Genomic DNA, 21606 nt, shown 5'->3' on the forward strand with positions numbered 1-21606 from the left:
TTTACTTCTTTAAATATCCACTTATCCCCCATGCCAACACAAATACAAAGATTCAATGAAATTTGTGGCTTTGTGAATTGTCATCACGCCCTTATATTCACTATACTATATATAGAAACTGAAAATCATTCAGCTCTTTTCTAACATTCTGCAAACCCCAAATCAGTAGTTTTTTTAAGAGTTGCTTTTTTCCATCCTCCCTGAGGTATTACACATTGGCACAACTGCAATGTCATTCTTTTGCTTTCAACAAAGCAGAAAACTGAGCATTGCAAGTTGAACTTTTTGCAGAGAAGGTGTGCAAAGGGATAAGAATTACAGGTACATGATAGGAGATTCATTTGCAGAAAAGGAGCAGGTTCAGTCAGGCCTTCAGGTCCTCTGAAGGAACAGCCTTCATAGGCTGTGTCCTTCACAGGATCCAGCCTCTGAACTGAGACACAGCTGTAGATTTCAGACCACTTCTGGTGTGCAACCATGTGCATCCCGAGAACGTATCTAACTGATGATGCAAGCTGTGGCCATATGACTCAAGCCTAAAGCATCTGTGCTGCTATGGTCATGACAAGTATGAGGTGGGCCATTGTTGTAGTAATGATAATAAGATAAAGAGGAATACTTCTTGTATTGCTTTAAACTTAAAAACACTGAGAAGAGCAAGTTGCTTTTTTTAGCCATTGCAGTGTGACTCTATGGATGGAAATGTTAGCCAGTCAATTTTAACAGATTTTAATTTGTCAGTCATAACAAAATGTTTGCTAAATTAATGACATTCTTTAATTCAATGTTTAAAGAAAACAAGATTTTGTGAGTTGAGTAGATAGCCTGACAAACTCAAAATGTATAAACTAATGTTAAAATTGCCGTTAAGAATATGGATATTACAATCACGTTTTTTGCTCCCAATCCCGATGTGAGGCATTTAATATTGAGTATCTGCCAATAGCGAGTACTGATCTGATACTTTTTTCTAGTTTTTTAGATAAGACAGTTGCTCATTGTCCACTTGAAGTTGGTTATTTTAAAATATACCCGCATTCAAGATTTTGCCTTGATATTTTTCTATTCAATAGCTTATTATTATATTTATTCATTTTACAAAATAAAATATAAAATGAAAAGCCTGTTGACATTTTTATTTTGGCATTGTTGTCTCGAGAGAATTTCTCTGTCCCTTTAAGAAAGTATTCTCAGTGTTAGTTGCTTCGATGCAGCCTTTGTCTGAGTTACCTGGATGAACTGTCTTCCACTGAGTGTTTATTTCTTCTTCGAGCAGGGCGGAGAAACACCATGCACGATAGCAGTGGACAGGGATTATGATCTATACTGCAAACTGCCACCAGGGGGTATTCACAATAGTCTGGCTTTACATCTGGTGAACTTATGTGGTCTAATCTAATTTATTATCAAGCTCCCAAGAACAAAATGAGTGGAATTACAACCTCTGGACTTGCGCTGTAAAAGAGACAACTGTCAATAAGTAGATACGTTTTTGTGAGCATCACAATGCTTGCAAAATTACTCGTTTCACTATTTGAAGTTGATCCATTTAGGCTAATAACATTTTGAAAGCAACTTACTACATAGAAATAATTTCAAAACACAGGAGTCAGCTTTCAATGCTGTCAAGTTCTCTTCATACATCCACGCTTCGAGGGAGCCTTGATATTCAAGAAAAACCCCAACTCACTGCATATCGATGCTCAGATAAATATGACAACTTTTCTTCTAAAAATGGGGTTGGTCTCACAGGGGAAACTTGCCCCATAAAGACTGCAGTGCCAACCAGGCTGGGCAGCATTTTTTTTTTTTTTTTGATTGACCTCGCAAAACACAAAATGGCTCAGAATGGAGCTAATAACCATTTTAAAAAATAGTCAACACAATCTCCAAACTTAACTTGATTTTGTGTGTACTCAAAACACATAACATATGAAAGACGCATGAAATTACCTTTCTATTGGCTTTCTTGAAGGTTTCATGTCACAAATATCCTGAGTCAACCTGTTTAAATGAAGGATTCAGTCTCTCACTTGATTTGCTTTCATTCCAAATCTCTCTCAGTTTTATTCTTCCCCCTTCTCTGATAAATTTATTTAAGAAACTGATGTCGTCTTATTGTGATCTGTTACACTTTAAAGGACATGAACCGAATTACCACTGAGAGAAGCTGTTGGATCATAACAAGCAGTTGTCACTCAGCTCTCTCTCTCACACACACACACACACACACACACACACACACACACACACACACACACACACACACACACACACACACACACACACACACACACACACACACACACACACACACACACACACACACACACACCTCACACCGTAACTGTCCATTATTTTTATGTGCGCTGACAGGCCTGCCTGCCAGTCCGATCACTTCAGTAATTGAATGAATGGGGGATGTCCTTATTAACTTTCACAGCCAAAGGGCTTCTTGACATGCATCTCAGTGTGTGTTTGTGTGTGTGCTTGCGTGCATACAGTGCACATGCTTTGACAATAAAGCCACCCAAATTGGTGTACTATTGCAACTCTTCCTCTACAGTAAAATGTCTCAGCAGCCTAAATATTAAATTCCAAAACTGAGCTCAGGAGAGAAAGAGAGAGGCTTTATCGTAATGCCATTGATCCATGAGCCAATCAGAGCTGAGGCAGATGGGGCAAACCCACCTGTCATTCATGTAACAGAGACCCACTTAAATCACGGACCATAATGATTTGGTATCTTGTGATCACTGTGCTGTAGGAGCCTGATTGTCGGGCTTATAATAAACACCACTGTCTGCTGTGTGAATATCTTTTACAACTGACAGATACTGTTTTTGAGGCAGAGCTGAATACATTACAGGACGGAAAAGAATTGGAAGAAGGCTATTTTGATCATCACATACACACAAAAAGAAAGACACTCTTTTACATACACAAGCAGATATAAGAAAGCCCGTAATGCAAGTTTATGTATCACGTGTTGTTTCTGTCTGGCTGTATTATAGCCTAAGTGCACGTTTGCACGGACGATGCAAATAGGAAAGCAGGGTGAGGTCTAGTTAATGTCCATGCAGAGCAGGCAGTCAGCCTGAAGTGGAGCATGAGGATCATTTAACGCTGCGTCTTTCATTCAAAGCCACTCTGAAGAGGATCTCTGACCTTGTTTACCCCAAGATGGAAAGCGGCGCAGCACACCAGGCCACCGCGCCCACCTCAGTGCTCGCTGGCATTGTGGCATATTGCTTGAAAAATAGCACACGGGCGTAAACAACCTGCATCACTGTGAGGCATCAAAAGGAAAACTAAATGTAAGCATGGCGAGGTGGAAGGGAGGGAGAAAAAGGAGTGAAGCAAGCAATATATATATTTCTCTGCATTCATTCCCTTTGGCGATTATAACCATAATGCACAAAAATGTCTTTGCGCAATATAGAAGCGGCCTGAGATTGGAAAACATCCACACACAGTGTGGCTTTGAATTGGAGTTTAATGCCTGTAAGAGTCCATCGGCACATTTATATTTGCAACTGTGAGCTGAGAAAACAACTCCAGATGCCGAGGGAGCAGCAGGCATGCCTGAGCACTATGGGCAAGAGACAAGAGGAGGCTAATAACATCCAAACTGCTGTCACTTTTTTCTCTCAGTCAAACTAAGTCAAAGTCTACAATACTGCTGATGGTGGTGGCACACAGAGTTTAGGGATGCACAGCAACGATTTTTTTCAGCTGATACGATAACCGATAATTACCTGCTTCACATGGCCAATACCAATAAGATAACTTTAACTTTATAACCTGTAGTTTATGCACACCAGATGAGAACAGAGGATAACTTGAGGTGAGAAAATATAGATAACTTAATATTTCATAGCTCTGACCTAACCAAATCTAACTGACATCACTATTGTTGCTACGACAAAATCGGCATAATCTGTCAAGATAGAAATATCAACGTTTTATACAAAAGTAATTGAAACAAAGTAAGTAGCAGTAGCAGTAGAACTAGTCCCTCCAACACCGGTGTTGACACCTGGAGGCTAACGACACAGGTTCACACGCTCTGCGTCAGGGACAGTTGGTGAGAGTCCACTTGCACACACAGTGACAGGGAAGCAGCTATTGTTATCTAATGCTTATAACAGGGTTTTACAACAGAGTCGAGCCTTTCTGGTGTGAGTTTGTTGGGGATTGTTTTAAGGTCTGGTGTTGGATGTGAGCTGCTGCTGTTGTGGCTCGTGCTTATGATGCAGCAACGAATCTTCAGCGCTGCATATAAGCTGTTTCACGGCAGCAAGAAATTTGCTGATCGGGTGAGGAATCAGGGAGTCAGGGATCAGACCCTCAGTGCAATTGTGTCGTCCTTCACTGAAACTGTGGGTGACGTCCACACCGGCAACACGAAATGTTAGCTCTTTAGTGAGCGGGCTGCACTTGTTCCTCTTTTTCTTTTTTGCTTTTATTGGTGGTTTGCAAACCAACAAAACTGTACTAAACTAAACTAAACCAAACTAACCTAACCTAACCTAACCTAAAGGTGTACTGCTACCTACTGTATCGGGTTGTGCAGATGCTGCCATTAACCAATGAAAGCAGTCTGGCTTTGTATTACTTTGTATTATTATCGGAATAAAACATTGAAGTATAAATTTTCTATTATTGGTCCGATATAGTATATCGTGCATCCCTAATAGAATTGGCGTACTGTTTCTTGTTGGCCTCCATAGAAGTGGTGTGTGTGTGTGTGTGTGTGTGTGTGTGTGTGTGTGTGTGTGTGTGTGTGTGTGTGTGTGTGTGTGTGTGTGTGTGTGTGTGTGCGTGTGCACATGTGTTGAGGGTCAGAATGAGGAAAAATATGGCCAGAGATGAAACGAGAGGTGGAACGACAAGCAACAGTGACGCCCCCTAGGGTTAATGGGTGTGAGATCCATCTGTTCCTGGAGATCTCTCTCTCTCACACACACACACACACACACACACACACACACACACACACACACATACACACACACACACCACCGTGTCAAAGCACACAGTGTTTTCAGACGAGTATTTTCGAGGGTGGAATGTGCCAAAATTAGAAGGTTCAGCATATGAAGCATTTCTCAGCGTCAGCTGCGTCAGACAGCTCAGGAAACAGCCGGCACATGACAAATGCATGAGGAAGAAATCATCCAGTCTGCTGAACTTTCTTAGACACAACAAATATGTGATTTCACTCCAAGAAATAGTTTCAATGACGTCGCAAGCCGGTTAAAGTCATTCACAGCTTGTGATGCTCAGTAGCAGTAGGCGAGTAGCATCTTTTGGCTCCATCACTGTGACAGTGTTCAGGGCAGATGATATTGATGTCAGTCAGGAAAATGTGTCATTCACCATCAATGCCAACTATTTCTCCTTAGCCTTAAGCAGACAGTTTATTCCACATTCCTCCTGTAGTTATTACCTCTGCAGTCAATGCAAAATGTCCTGTCTAATTACCAATCAATTTATCCTAACAGTGCAATTCTCTCTTTGTCTAAAATCACTCCCAAAGCATTCCAGCAGTGTTTTTTTCCACTAATACACAAATAACAGGCTGCAACTAATGAATATTGTCATTATCGATTAATCTGATGATTGAACGATTAATTGTTCAGTCTAATAAATGTTTTAAAAAAAAGTGAAAAATGCGTGTCACAGTTTCCCAGAGCTCAAAGTGACATCTTCAAATTGCTTTTTTTGTCCAACCAGCAGTCCAAAATCCAGAGACTATCATCCATTTACTTCATCATATATCATTTCATATCATAAATGACAGAGAAAAACTGAGAATTCTTACATTTCACAAACTGGAACCAGCAAAACTAATCGCCTAACCAACTAATCATTACAGTTCAAGCATATACATCCTGTATACTATATGGCCACCAATGGAAGTCACAGTTCCTTCATTTAGTCCATCATACATGAATCATCAAGATATTGATAAGACATTTCAACCTGAATATTTCAAATTCTGAACATCATAAATATCTAAATTCATATTGTGGGTCTCCTGGCTGCACTGCTAACAGTCCCATTGCAGGTAATAAAACCAATATGTATGTATATGTAATAGGATGTCAAATCACCTGATTTTGCCCAAATTGCAGTAACATTATGTTAAAGTTTCATAACCCCAAGTTTAAAAAACTCTCTGAATCTTGCGGATATCATACTACCTCCTGTGGAGGGCTGTGGGAGAGGCTGTTCTTCCTACTGTCGACCCTCCTTATTCATATATTTTTGGTTTAAAGTAGGCTTACATATTTATATACTGTCTTCAAAAGGTACATACTGTATTTATTATTTAGATTTCAAAAGGCAAACAGCTTTTCCAAACTTTTAACATGTGTTTTAAATATAAAGTAAACTAGGCTTACCCTACAGGATGTTTTCTTTTTTCGTTTTTTTTGTTTGTTTGTTTATATTTTTGTTTGCTCATGTTTATTTTGTAAATATGGAGTAATGTGGTCTGTTTGCATTTTGTTAGTCTTGCACATAATTAATTTAAAAAAAACTAGGCTTAATTTGCAGTTCCAAAAGAATGTGAAAATAAAATAATTTATCAATTAAAAATTCTTGTGTCCTTTTTCCTTTAATTGTTTTGAATAATAAATTCCCTCATTAACAATTGTGAAAACTGTGAAACTGTGATATTTCCTCTGACAATAATCTTGATATCAAAATCTCATATTGTGGCATCCCAAATGTGTGTATGTTAGTGAAATACAGTATACGGGATAAGTAAAAAAAAGAGAAGAAGTGTGACAAAGGCAGGTATTGAGCATCAGCGCAAAGAGGCAGATTTGTCTCACTGCTCACATCGCCAGACTTCTCCGTGCCTCCGGCTCTGTCTGTCACCAACTCCCAGTCACTTATCTCTAATACAGAGTGACGAGTCAGACAGCATGGAAGGGTTTAGATTAGAAAATGATACATACACATACAAGGAGAAACATTTCCCAATGTCCCAATTTCCCAATGTCCCCCTGTATTTTGGTGTTTTTCCCTTCTGTTTCACAAGTGCAGCTAATTTGTGATTTGTGACATATTTGAGATATCTAATGATCTTGTTAGAAACTTTGGTGTTGATCTTTCTGTTAACCCCTCCTGTTAAACTGGGTCCCATATTATGCTCATTTTCAGGTTCATACTTGGATTTTTGGTTTCCAATAGAGCATGTTTACATGCTTTGATGTAAAAACAACAACAAAAAAACCCATTTTTTCTTTTAACTTTCTTTTACTGTCAACTTGAATATTGAATATCCTTGAATATTTGTAGCTAGATTGGTCAGTTTTTCCATGTCTTCCACATCTGCACTCTCGGGGTCTCTGGACATTTTTGCAGTCGGGGGATGACTGTAACAGCACTGCAGCTGCACTTTCTCTCTTTATGTCGCATAACTGTGACATCACAACGTCCTTACAGCTCGTTTAAAGGAGCAGTTCCTGAATACGAACTGTGTGCATTTCTCTGTGGGTTGACCATTTTGATGCTTTCAAAGTATTTATATAGCACCTTTACATTTTTTCTTGCTGCTGCCTTTTATTAAATTAAATATGTATTTATTCCTTACACTGCACTGTAACTTTTTCTTTTTGTATCTCAAATCTGTCTTAGTAATTTAGCTTGTTTTTATTTTCTAGTCTCTTGCGCTTTAAGTTTTTACCTGCAATTCAATGTCCTTTTATCTTTTTTTTAACGACGATGTTTCAATCTTCTAAAGTTTTATGTATAGGGCACTTTGAGTCCCTGAATTATGCTGTATAAATGAACTTGCCCAGATAATATTCATGTGGAACTTTTTCATCTGGTGTAATACTGCACTCCAAAAAAAAACATTTTTAATAGTGCTAAAATAAGTAAATATATACAGTTCATTAGTCCCACGGAGTTACGGTTACAACATCCAGTGTTCCTTGAAACAGTTTTATAGAGGTTTTGATTCAACTTAATGGTCATTTGGATTCTGTTGTTTGTGGTACTGATGAATTTTACTAATGTAGGACATTGATGTAAATATTATTTCTAGTTTTAAAGCTTCTTGAGAGTGGCTTGAGAGGGTATATTGGGGTTCATGAGGTTGTCTGAACAAGCAATGCTCCTGTTTGGCAAAATACTGGTTCATAAAGGGTTAAAGTTCACAACAAACATCCTTTTAATAACAATGATTGTACATTAATTATCTGGTTAGATCATCGTTTCGTGCAGCTCGAGAGTTGCACCGCTTGCTCTCCGGAGAGGTTTTTCTTTCAAGCCAGCTATAATTTTGGAGAAAAACCTCTCCTAATGGCCTGTCTATCAGCAGATGGCCAGCAGCTACCTGCCAGCTAGAGGGAGGAAAGGACATCTGAGAGGAGAAGTAAATAAGAGAGACAGAAAGAAGAGAATGGCTAAAGAACAAACCACATGGCGTGCTGTATGAACCGAGCGAAAAAAAGGCTCTTTTTTTTTCATCCCTCACTCCTGCTTTCTGTACACTGGCATGTCTCCTGGGTTTAACTAGAGAGGGTTTAATTGAGGCCGGTCCTGTGTGTGTGTGTGTGTGTGTGTGTGTGTGTGTGTGTGTGTGTGCGTGTGCGTGCGTGCGTGCGTGCGTGTGTGTGTGTGTGTGTGCGTGTGCGCGCACTCAACCTTAAATAAATTCTCTTTCCCCATCTGTCTGCAAATAACACCCCCTTGTGCTCCACAGGGGATCTGTTTTATGCTTTGCTTTTGCAGCGATTGTTCTTTGTATACTGGTATTCATGTGACTGTGTGACTCACAAATACACATATATGCGTATATATACACACACACAGATCATTTAGCTTACCACCATCTTGTTGAGGGAGACCCAGCAGTCAGACGGAAAATCCTGCAGCATGGGAACGAGGAACTGGAGGCAGCCATCCCAGTGACACAGCAGCAGCATCATACCAATCAGGTTGAATATTCGCATCACAGCACTGGCCAGGTCATAGGTCATGTGGAAGATCTGTCAGGAGGAGAGGAGACGGGCAGAGAGAGGGTTAGAAAACTGGAGAGGAGAGAGAGATGTGTGAGGGGAATGAAAAATGAGTTTATGTTTATACAGATAGATGTAAAAATGGTTGAATCACATCCAGTGAGCAGTAACTCCAGTATACTGTTACAGCGAGGAGAACTGGAAACAGGTGGCGAGATTTGCTACAGTATATGGCCAACAGTTAGTGCATCAAGGGTATTTTCAGAAGATGCAGCTGTTAAGTTTTGCATTTTGTGACAGTACAGATCCGGATTCGTTCTGAAGTTTAGATTTTCATTAATAAACAGAAAACACAAAGCATGTTACAATTAGCAAGAGAAAGTCCTCAAATCAATTTAAGTGGCTTTTCAGTAGCCACTTTGGCGGCATCAGAACATATTGTAAACACAACATTAACATACCGTCATTGTCAGGCGCAAACCTCGTATCTCTACATTTCACTATTTTCATTTATCAGTGGGTTTTACCATTTCTCAAGCAATGAAATGTATTTAAAAACTGCTTGTGACTAAACCTATCTCCACTGGATCCTTTGAAAAGCACAGCTTTTTTTCTAATTTGTGAAAAATAGCAATTTTGGAGATAGGAGGTTTGAGGTTTTTTATCATCTCTAAGTCTATTTAAATATCTGGCAGTAAAAAGAGCTCTATGGGAAATTCAGAGCGTAAGAGCGGTCCTGGCACAGTTCTCAATGTGGCGGTTGTTAGTAGCAAGTGGTGCGAACTCCATTAACAGCACTAAATATCGACAACAGTGCTTTCAGAGCCAACGGTGTTAACCAGGTAGGAACCAGAGGATGGGCGCTACGCTTTAGTAACAATGCTGTCCAAGTATCAGCGACAACTTTTACATGAGCACATTGCAAAGCGGCGGAAAAACTACAGACTACAAAACTACAAACTACAGAGAAGCTTGAATTACAACACACACAGATAGTGTTTATTCAGTCTCTGTTCAGGACGCTGTTACTTCCCTCGGTCTTAACATAGCAAATAATGGCTTGCTGCTACAACATTTTAATGTCATACACAGAGCCTTTAATGACCAACATTATCATTCACCTAATTCACTTTGAATTGTGTAGTCCTGCGTTTACAGCTAGCTGGCTGCTTACTTTGTTTTTTTTTTTCTTATAAAACAGCTGCCTGATTTGTCTGGCAATAACACTGATGAGAGCAGTAAGAGTGAACCAAAACAATAAAATTGCAGGTTGAAAAACCAAAACAATGATCTAAAAGACTCAAAAGGAGGTTAAAAAGTGGGGCGATAATTCTGGGGTGCAACCCCTCTCACATTATAGTCAACTGACCTATGTATACATATGATGTATATGTACTTTAAATAGTCAGTATAACAGAGGGTACATTTTAAAATATGGTATGATGATGAAACTTATCATTGGCACAGGCTGTATGTCACTCCTACTCAGTCTTACTAGAATAATATGGTCAGGCTGATGGTCCACAATATAAGCAGGTTGGGAAAATGAGCCGGAGTCTGTAGTCTGAACTCATTCATGGTGAAACCTCATCAGAGGCTGATGAAGCTTTGATCAGCAGCGCGGGCCGGCCCTCTCTACTGTTTCTTCAATTTACTCCCCTCAAGTAAGAAGGCTCATTTGTGTGGAGCTGGTGTCGTGGTCACAGCCTTGTAAACACCCCTCGCTGTGGCTTTGTTGGCTAACAGCCCAGCCTTGTTACCACTTTGTGTGTCTGTGCATGGGGTTTACGTTAATGTGTGCGCACTCCTGTTAAATCTTTGTTTAGCTGGGCCAACTGGAAGCCACGCTAAATCATAAGTAAAGCAAATTCCCCTACAGGGACGTAGAATTATTGTACAAGGGAAGTAGGGCAGATGCCGTATGTATGTCTGCATTTAATGTATATATTCATGCATACTGGAAAGCCCTTCGTTAAGGGCCAATTTGATGGTTTCTTATATCAAAAACAGAGGCTTATTTCTCACTTGAGACACGAGAGTCGTCCTACATGCGAACTAGGCCAGATACTGTGTGTGTGTGTGTGTGTGTGTGTGTGTGTGTGTAAGTGTACATGCACAAGCACCCGCTGTTGTGAGTTTACAGTTTGGGAGAGCCTGGTCGGGACATTCGATGACTCATCCTGTCACCTCGGAGACCTCGCTGCCCTAAACTCTCAGCTCACTTGAATATCAAAACCTGCATCTCTTACAAAACCCCCCATGGGGGGAGGGTCTTGTTAGTTAGTGCAAAGTCAGAGACAAAGATATTCCCCCATCATGTTTTATAACTCCACTAATGTGCATGATTGATTCTTCCTCATATAGCTCAGGGCCTTTTCTTAAAGTCTGTGTTTACTGAATCTCATGAATTTATTTGACTTTTTCTACAAGTAATTTACATAGAAAGTGCTTTAATGCTCATAACTCTTTGGCATTGTGTAACTAAGGTGTCTGCACACTAAAAAAATCTCCTTATTCCCCACATCTTGAATATCTACACATACTCAGCATGAAGATGCTGTTTCTACTCGGTGGATTACACACTATTTGAGTAGTTATTAAATACATTTTGAGTGTTAAATTTATTATTCACTCTTCTGTATATTTTGAAGGAACGGTGTCTAAGATTTAGGGGTATTTAGTGACATCAAGTTGTGAGGTTTGCAGATTGCAACCAGCTGAAACTTCTCCTGGTTAGAATTTCTTCAGTGCTCATTGTGAAGAAGGTTTTTTTTTTTATCAGGAGCCAAATTATTTGGTCTCTTTGTTTTCAAAACAAACACACCAGTAGATTAGAAACCATCAAAAACACTGAATAAAGCAGTTTCATGTTACAAATCAGTGCTTTTCCTATGCTGTTTGGTATGTTGCAAACAGGCACAAGCCCAGCACCTTCTAATGTGTGCTTATCTTTAATGAAAAAAATCTTTTTTTCTGATGCTGCTCATTGCAAAAGGTATGCTTACAACGGTGGCTGACGCAAAAACACAGAGCCAGTGTCTGGTCGAGGTGGGGGAGAAAAATCAACACAGCACAATCTCAACATTTTGACAACATTTTGTAACAGACTTTCAAAATAAGGGCGCTGAAAGAGGATGACATGGATCGATGTTTACACTTTGCATCGATGTTACCTGATCGTTGCTCATTTAATCAATAAATCGAAGCAGACTGATGGGTCGTTACACCCCTAATAAAGACTTACCATAAAACTTGAATTAATATCCCAGGCTATTATTTGCTTTAATCGCTGAACTCAACAGGCTTATAGTATTTGGGACAGGTATTAATACGGGATGGGCTTTTATTTCCTTTCATACAAAACTGTTGCCCTGCAAAGAGGGGAAATACAGCCAAACTGATTATTTAAATCTCTTTTTCGCATTTCTCTTGCTAACTTTGCTAGTATTACTGTTGTCTTTGGTGCTCATGTAATTGTAGAGAATCTTACCAGGCTAAACATGTGTGTAGTGTGTCCATATTGACAAACTTTCTTATCTAATATATATAATAATCTAATATTCTAATATATATTCTATATAATATATTATAATCCATTTCTGCCAATATATCCCCCTAAATCCTACACCCTGGACCTTAAAAGTTTTCCTTTCTCCTGGTAAATTAGCTACTGACTAAATGCCAAACACATTGCTTTTTCCCCTATAGAAGCTAATGGCCTTTGCTAATTTGAAGAAGGAGAAAGGGAATCACACTGTGAGGCCCTGCCCTGTGATTAGGAAGCATTCCCATCATGATTAATGAGGCTCCAGGACTAATGTTACCCCCGACACCCGAACAGCACCTGGCCATGTGTCACTGTCAGACCACAATCTGGGTCAAAGCGCATTAGTGTGACCACGACTCACAGCCTGAAAAACACAGATAAAGTACTTTTCAACTCCTGTCTGCTGCACATTGTCAAACTCAGAGTCCGGGCAGCTCAGATGACAGCGTTTATTGAAGCTGATGAATATTACACCCACTACCAATCTCCGCTCTCGTGCATACACACCCGCTAACACCCATTCACCATCATTGTCTAGCTCATGAAAAAGGCATCCCCTGGGGCATGCCAGCAAGTGGGGAGTCTTGATACAGGCTTCCTGCCTCAGGAAATTGCTCTGGTTATTCCCGACAACGCTTATCTGTGCTTTTGTGTTGGCCGCACAACAAACACACACCGCTCTATTCAAAGTCAAAAACACACAACCTGCTTTTTCTTTTTTTAAATTATAAGCACGGCCGTTGATCCGGCTGGCCCGCAGCTGAGCTGAGCGGTGAAATCATCACAACTCTTAAGATGATCTGTGAGGAAACCCCGCTGCAATGAGCTGAGCTAAGCTGAGCCGAGCTGAGCTGGACAGAGGGGAAACACAGCCAGCCACGTTTGGATCAAGCTGAGCTCGGCTGAACTAAGCTGATCAGGGGCAGGGCTGAGTCGAGAGCTAAGGAGCATTCAGTTGTGAGCATTTGAATCAGTAATTAGGGTTCTCATGGAGCTCAAATTACCACTCAGTAATCAGGAGAGCAGGGGTTATTTTCAGAGTGAGAGGACACACACTTCTGAGTCACAGACGCTTGGTTAGTTATAGGTCATTCCTCAGGTTATATACAACGCACATGGCCGAGCAGCGTTGATTGTTTTTATGTAGCATATATGAGGGATGATAATGCATCTATATAGATGAACATTATGTGCATTGTGATCAGAAAGCTTGTGCAGTTCCAGTCACATTAAAATAATTATAAAAATGCAATTAAAAAAAGGTAGCTTTGTTATGAGAACCAAAAAAAAGGCAATTAGTGTCTCCGGTGGTTGTGTTCAATCCTCGGAAAATCCCTCTTCACTTTCCCGCTGATAAGCACAAATTAATTTTTCATGAATTCTTAACTACATCAGTATATTCTGTTATAATGAGCCATTATCCAGCTATCAGGCGTACTGCTATACAACACTGTGAAACCTTGGTTTTTGTGTGTCAGGAAGTAATTATACAGAGGATTGTTTTGTTGACGTACAAACAGAATTGCTTGTATACTGACATAAACCACTGTGCTGGTATTCAATATTGTTTTATTAATTAGAGCAAAAAAAGAGTTGTTTTTTTGAGCAAACACAACTCAAAGCAGTGGGGAAATACTTAATCCTATCATCTAAACTGCAGCTGGAGTCTTTACTGAAACGTCAGTGATAATCAGCACAGCTCTGATGGCTTTGATGTGTGGCAGTGACCTTAAATGTATGGGCAGGATTCATTGGGTGGAGGCTTTCTTACGATCTGCACATTCCTTCACAGTCAATGGTGAGCCTGAATCACGGCACTGTTTCTGTCTGCGTGTTAACTTAGGACGCAGCATGATGTAAAAGTAAACGCTGAGGAAATATTAGGAACGTTGTCTGCAAAGGCTAACTGATATTACCTTTTACAGCCTGTTTGTTATCAATATTTATTTTTAAAACAATCGAATACGGATAAATTGGCTGATAATTTAATTTTTTTTTAAAACACATCAAACAACAATCTTGTTATAGAGCTGGGAATTTCACAGTTGAAAAATCAACTCGTAAGTGCCCTCTGGTGGAAAATTGAAACATACTTTGGCATTTTTGAAAAGCTGTAATCAGTAATGTAATGATTAGCTTCACTGTCTGTTGATCTTTCAATTATTTATTCGATTTGTTGATTAGTTTTTGGGCCTAAAACATCAGAAAATGGTGAAATATGTTGATCAGAGTTTCCAAACGCTCAAGATGACGTCCTTAAACGTCTTGTTTTGTCCAAAACACAAAGATATTAAGTTTACTGTCATTAAGGGGTAAAGAAACCAGAAGATATTCACATTTAAAAAGCTATATGTTTTTTTTCCTAAAAAATGACCAATTAATTTGTTATCAAATTAGTCATTAATCAATTCATTGTTGCAGCTCTAATTGGCTAGATCTAGTATCTTTTCACTCAAAACAAAACAAAAATCAATTTCTTTTCCACAATTGTTTTAGGAAGTAAAATATATTTTGTGAGATTTCAGTAAGCAACAAACCAGTATAAGCACACGTCAGCTAACGAATAGAGAAAGTTAATAATATTGGTCAATACTGGCTTATAATAGATATACAGTATTTATGACTGTGTTGGTATATAGAATGTACAAAGATATAAACACATATAAACATTGCAGTGTACAAATGGTTTAAAAAATGCATTTTTAGTAGTACTGACCCTTGCTTCAAAATAAAAAAACTTGATTTCTTTATTTCTGTTTCTATAGATGGTTAGTTTATAAACAAATCTACTCTACAGTGATATTGCTGGTAAAGCTTTTAAAACTGACTGTTACCGTAATTAAAGCAAACTGATTTTGACATTTATTATCCAGCCATTAAATATTTACCCCAATTTTCTCATAATCAGAAAACGAAAATGAAATATCTGCCCATATATCATGCCATATCAGTCAGGACACAGATAGGCACAGCTGTACAGATGGTTCAGATTAGCGTGACGGCTACAGTTGCCTAAATATAGCACACAGTTTAAAACAGTGGTGCTCGTGCTTTGTTCTCCCCGTGTATTTGTAGATGATTTTTTCATCTGTGTTATTATCATGTGCTTTCGGCCCATGTGCTCACTGTATCCCTTACTTACTGTTAAAGGGATAATAAAGATTAATTCTCCACCTTACTCACTCTTCCTCGAGCGGTCAGAGTAAAACCCAAACCCTGTCATAGGATCATAAATGTTGAATCAGCCTACCTCCTCCCACTGGTGGATGTAACGGATGAGTCTGGACAGCCTCAGCAGCCGCAGCAGACTGAGGATCTTAGTGAAGCGGACGATGCGGAGCGCCCGGGCCGTCTTGTACACCTCCGAGTCCATCCCTTTCTCCACGATGAGGAAGATATAATCCACAGGTATGGAGGAGACAAAGTCCACCACAAACCAGCTCTTCAGGTACTTCTTCTTAATCTTCTTGGGGTCGAGGATGATCTCGGTGTTGTCTTCAAACACGATGCCCGTCCTAAAGTTCAGCACCAGGTCCATGAGGAAGAAGGTGTCGGAGATGACGTTGAAGATGATCCAGGGCGTGGTGGTTTCGTCTTTGAAGAAGGTGATGCCAACGGGGATGATGATCAGGTTGCCCACCATGAACATCAGCATGGTGAAGTCCCAGTAGAACCTGAGAGGGGGAAAAAGTGGGAAGAAAATGGTTAGAGAAAGCCAGCTGTAAACACAAAGAAAAATGATTTAAAGTGCACTGTATGTTCCCGTGGAGAGGTAACCTACACCATCTGACTCAAGACAAGGTCAAACCAAGGACAAGCAGAGAGATGGGAATATAACAGGAAAGATAAGCTGTGTGCAGGTCATTTCAAATCAAAGAACAGACACAAGCCCCCTTAGCAGGAAGCCATATCTAATTCATAGTAGTGTTGGGCCCCACAATACGATATGATCACAATACAATATTATGGCGATTTTTAACATGTTGCAATGTATGATAACATCTTGCAAAATATAGCAATTTATTACCTTTTTTCAACTGCTAAATACTATTAAACCATGGATCTATCAATGATAAATCAATGCATCGATCTGGATCCGGATGGATTCAATGATCAACCATGCAATTTGATCGATGCAAAGTGAAAACATCAATCCATGTCATCATCTTTAGGTTACGCTTTTATTTTGAAAATTCTGTGTCACCATCAAACTGCAGATAATTTCAAGCAGCCAACAGAAAGACGATGAGGATAATGCTATTTACTCTGGAATAAATCTGCTGTGTAGAAATATTTTGGATTTCAGAGAAAATACAGGTCAACAGACAAAGCACATACTGTTTGTTAACCGTGAGTTTACGGATTAACGTTAGCTGCTTTCAACAATGTTAGGCTGTTTGATGTGTGTGAGTCAGTGGAGTCAAATTAAAGAAATGTTACTGCATTTAACCGGTTACAATTTTTAGTGACGTTTTTATCTTTTGTGCCCAAAAGCAAAATAAAAAGGGGTGGCAGCTCCTCCTGTAACCAACTGTGTTAAATGGGAATATGATACCATCTCATATTGATCACAGGTCCCTGAATCAAAGGGAATCTAATCGAAATTGTACAGTAGCAGACTTTGTGATATCAGCAAATATCGTATTGTGGTCCAAAGAATCGATATATCGAATCGCGATGAAACTGGCGATTTATACCACTACTAAATACGTCAAGTCAAGTCAGTTTTATTTATAGAGCCCATTATCACAAAACATGGTTTGCCTCAGAGGGCTTTACAGTGTATGACATCCCTCTGCCCTTAGACCCGTCACCGAAGAAGAACTTCTTTTTTTAATCAGATATAAAGTTTTCAGTCTGTTTGTCTCAGTTTAGTCGATTAATTTGTATTTCAACATTAATATCTTATTAAATGAATTAAATCATCTATACTTGGCATCTGTGCAATGCTAAGATATTGCCACACAAAAATATGGTGGTACTACGCTATATCGTCCCCCACCCCCCAATCCTGCTATGTAGCTGTTTGCATTTTGTCTAAAACAAATGAGCCACAATGCAACATTATTAACAAAGCCTAATCATGTAACAAAACCAAACTGTAGTTTAGAATTTCAAGTACTGCATTAAAAGAGTAAGAGCTGATATGATTAGTCGATATTCTTTTTTTTAAATTAGTAGCTATTTTGATAATTGATCGAGCAATTTTTCAAGCAAAAAAGCCACATATATTCTGGTTTTAGATTTTCTAATGTGAGAATTTTCTGCTTTGCTCTCTCTTCTGTTATCGAAAACAGAATAGCTTTGAACTGTTGTTCAGACAAAACCCCACATTTAAAGACGTCCCACAGGGCTTCAGAAAACTGCAATTGTTTTAAAGCTATTATCTAACATTTTATACACAATGTGTGACTTCTACAATAAAAAAAAAGTCTTTAGTTGCAGCCCTTTGTTGTTGTTTTTTTGTCGTGGTTGTTCAGAAAGTCCCACTGCTGTCTGATCGGCTAAAAAGTACGTGGGAGCTTGCAAAGCAACGGGAGAGAGTGATTGAAGAGTGATGCTGAGTCATGAATGTTCCCTGACATAATACCCCACGAAAACACTAATCAGTATTGTATTAAATCATTTTTAATGGTAAAATCTGAGTCACAGCCAGTCAAAAGCTGTTATAGTTGGCTTTATCCTAAGACTGCTGCTGTTTTACGCTCAGGATAATTGGAGGAGCTGTCCCTGGTGCTGAAACAGATGTGCAGATGCATTCCACGTCCAAGACGTTACTGTTTCAAGTTAACATCAAGTTCATGGTTAAAACAAAAACTCGGGCTTACTTGCTGGTAAGAAATATATATATGTCATATTGCAGTTACCCTTAAATTTTGAGTTATTTAGTGAGCCAAATACAACAACAAGACATGTCTCCATCTGTCCCTTGAACTGAAAACCATGCACTGTTAAGATCAAAAGAGTATTTGCTCATATTCGGAGTTAAACCATTTTGCATCAATAGACTGTATGAATAAACTAATTGTTTTAGCTTCACAAAGCTCTATAAGACCGGTTTTGGTAATTTTGTAACGATTCAACCTCTCTTTTCAAATTCAGTCAATTTAAAATCTTATTCTTGCACATCTTATTCTCTCACTGTACATTACTGCACTCTGAAAACTATAACTCCAACTGATTTTGTGTTGTGGCAGTACGTTATCTTATAAATGTATTCAATATGCTAGTATATTTAGAGTGAATTATAGTATATTCTTTGATTATGTATTCTAAATGGTAAAAAAAAACAAAAACTATTTGTTTTAACAATGACTGAACTGAACTAAAACTTAAGTTATAATATTCGACTTCACTCTGTGACAAAATAATTCCCCAATTTGGGATCAGTAAAGTACATCTATCCATCTATGTATCTATCTGTTATTCCATCTATTTGTCTTTCCATCTATTACAGTGTCAGTAAAACATTATGGATCAATTCTCCTCTGAAGTTTCAAGTTGGTTTTTTTTCAGATAATTTTGTTGTTATTTTTGAATATTTGCATCTTGGCTACAACTTAAGTGTTTTTATTGAGTGCTTTCTATTCTCCAAGTGCCTTGAAAAATGCCTAAATAAATACCCTTTTATCGTTTTTTGTCTTTACATTTGATAAGGAAAATGAGGGCAAGACATGTGTATTCATAAAATCAAACTTTTTCCATGTAGACCAACTCAATATGTGCCTTATGAACCTAAGTCAGTGTGACCCATACCTGAAGTCGCTGTATGGGTGGATAATCCAATTACCCGCCGACTTTACGCGCTCTTGCTCTTTCTCCACCGCCTTCTGGCTGCCAAACATGCGCAGGGAGAATTTGTTAACTCCGGGCTGCAGCATGGAACTAAACTGCCGCTGCATGTATGTCTGGTTCCCCCTGGTGTCTCCATCATCCGGCACTATCTGAGAGCCGTCCTCAGCTTTGGTAAAAGTGACAGAATTTCTCGACTGGCTCGGAGTCTGTCCTTTACTAGTTGGGGCGTTGGAGAAGGAAACTCTGGAGTCCTTTTTCTCCATCACGGCCGCGGTCTTGACCTCGGCGCCCGGCCCCTGAGTCAGGGACCCAGCTGAAGTGATAGAGCCGTCCATGCTTGCAGCCTGCCGCTTGCCGTCTTCAGCCGCCACTACTCCATCTGCCTGCTTCTCCTGCCTGGAGATGAGAGAGGAGAGGCTCCCAGAACTGGTCGGGTCCCTTCTACAGTCTCCGTTTTTGTTGCATATCATTCCGATGGCTCCCTCTCCTATCACGCTTGTTTCTGACACTGTGTCCCCTCCAGCAGCATCCCTTCGGCACAGCAGAGCTGAGGCTGAGCTGCCGCTGGCACTGACAGGTGCGGAGTCCTCGTCTCGCAGCAGCCACAGCTCATTGTTGTTGGAGTTTTTGCGCGCAATGGACGCGGCCCCGCCTCCTGCCGTCAACTTCTTCATCTTGGTTCCTCCGCTGCTCCCATGATCCTCGCGTCCGGCCGAGCTGGGGACTTGAAGGGGTCGAGGCTGCTGGAATTTGGGCTCCTCCTCGCCGTCCTCCGCCTCGACGTCCATCACAGGCTGAACAAAAGGCGAGAGAGATGCTGCCCGTAGCTTGAACCTGGTGAGACTGGGCGGAGGCGCAGGGAGCCCTCTGCTTTCCACTCACACCAGTTTAGGAGAACGGCGCACCGGTGGCGTTGCCATGGCTGCAACCTGGTTCCTGTTGTTGTGTGTGAAAGAGAGAGAAACAGCATCACCTTTGTGCTGCAGCCACATACAGGTAGATTATAGTTAATTAAATATAAGAACAAAAGGACCATGCAGTGTCATTAAAAAGAAAACTATTTGGATCATAAATTAAAAAATATGATTTAACAAAGTCATAAATAACTCACCTGACAGGAGGGAGGAGTATGAGGACAAAGGTGACAAGTGAAGGTCAAAAGAAACAACCGATTTTCCATCTTTTGTCACACACAGCTGATCTCAGGGAAACTATCAGTAAATTACCTAAACTGCCATTATCAATTATCAATAGTGGCCTCATTATGATTTTAGATCTAGGCTTTCTTCACTAAGAGGTTGTCTGCCTGTTGCTTTGGTTGAGTCTGCCAATGTGGTAACGGGGCCCGCCATTATTGGCTAAATGGCGCCACCTTGTGGAAAAAAGGTACCCATTGCAGACTCAAGCTTTCTTCCTTCCATATTTTTGATCTAGCTTTTTAGTTTGGAGAAACATCACAATCTTAATTTTATTAATCAATCGTTGACTTCTTTAACCTTATCTTATCTCTGCTGTTTATTTTTATTCTATTTATACATTTTCTCTTTGTTTTATAAAGTCAAACCCTTTGAAACCTGAGACAATAATTTGCTTTCTTGCAAAAACATTGGGCGTAAGAATGCAATGAGCAACTTATGGGGACATGGCTCAAACAATAGCAAGAAATTTGTTTAAAAAATAAAGTTACAGGAATTTACAAGAAAATATGCAAAGAAAGACAGTCATTTAAGCTTTCATAAACTAAGGTAATTCTCATTTTACAATGAGAAAGCACACAAGGTGATCATACAAATGCACTGTTCACTTACCCCTCACAGTGTGACAAATCATGCTTTCTATTAGCTTTTAGCGAGTGTCTTGGTCTGAAACAGGACTTTGTGCAGGGAAAAGATGATAAGAAAGCATGGATAGAATTAGCAAAATAAAACCTAAACTAATAACTAAAAGGGTATGGGGAAAAACGAGATATTTAATAGACTTTTGAAGAAAGAACTGTGTACTTGCCAACTATGTGCAATTCTCTTGAAGGTCCAGAGGAACCGAAACGGTAGTATAACTAATAAATTGTGATTCTGAGGAAGAGAAGTACTCAGGGATCATCTTTTCAAACATACACACACACAAACACATACACACACAAACACACACATATACAGGAACTGTCTTTAGTTTTAGTCTTTGTCAGTTTGGTCAAATTTGTCTGCACAAGCGTAAGGCATTTTTGCATGTTTGTAAAGAACGGGATGACCATCTGACTGTTACTGACTGGCCTTCACAGCATGT

General features: G+C 39.6%; 1 protein-coding gene across 1 annotated transcript in view; it reads right to left on the bottom strand.

Annotated features, from left to right (window-relative positions):
• Window positions 1-20783, bottom strand: part of hcn2b (hyperpolarization activated cyclic nucleotide-gated potassium channel 2b) — a 65848-nt gene extending 45065 nt beyond the window's left edge. The window contains exons 1-3 of the mRNA XM_042513980.2: window positions 19285-20783; window positions 15779-16202; window positions 8850-9011 (exon numbers count right to left, since the gene is read on the bottom strand). Coding sequence (XP_042369914.2) covers window positions 8850-9011; window positions 15779-16202; window positions 19285-20111 — 1413 coding nt within the window. The 5' untranslated portion in view covers window positions 20112-20783. The remainder of the gene's footprint in view (window positions 1-8849; window positions 9012-15778; window positions 16203-19284) is intronic.
• Between the last annotated feature and the right edge of the window lie 823 nt (window positions 20784-21606).

The sequence above is a fragment of the Plectropomus leopardus genome, chromosome 5, assembly GCF_026936395.1.
Source record: "Plectropomus leopardus strain MGB_pleo_1.0 chromosome 5, ASM2693639v1, whole genome shotgun sequence".
In the NCBI taxonomy this organism is placed as follows: domain Eukaryota; kingdom Metazoa; phylum Chordata; class Actinopteri; order Perciformes; family Serranidae; genus Plectropomus; species Plectropomus leopardus.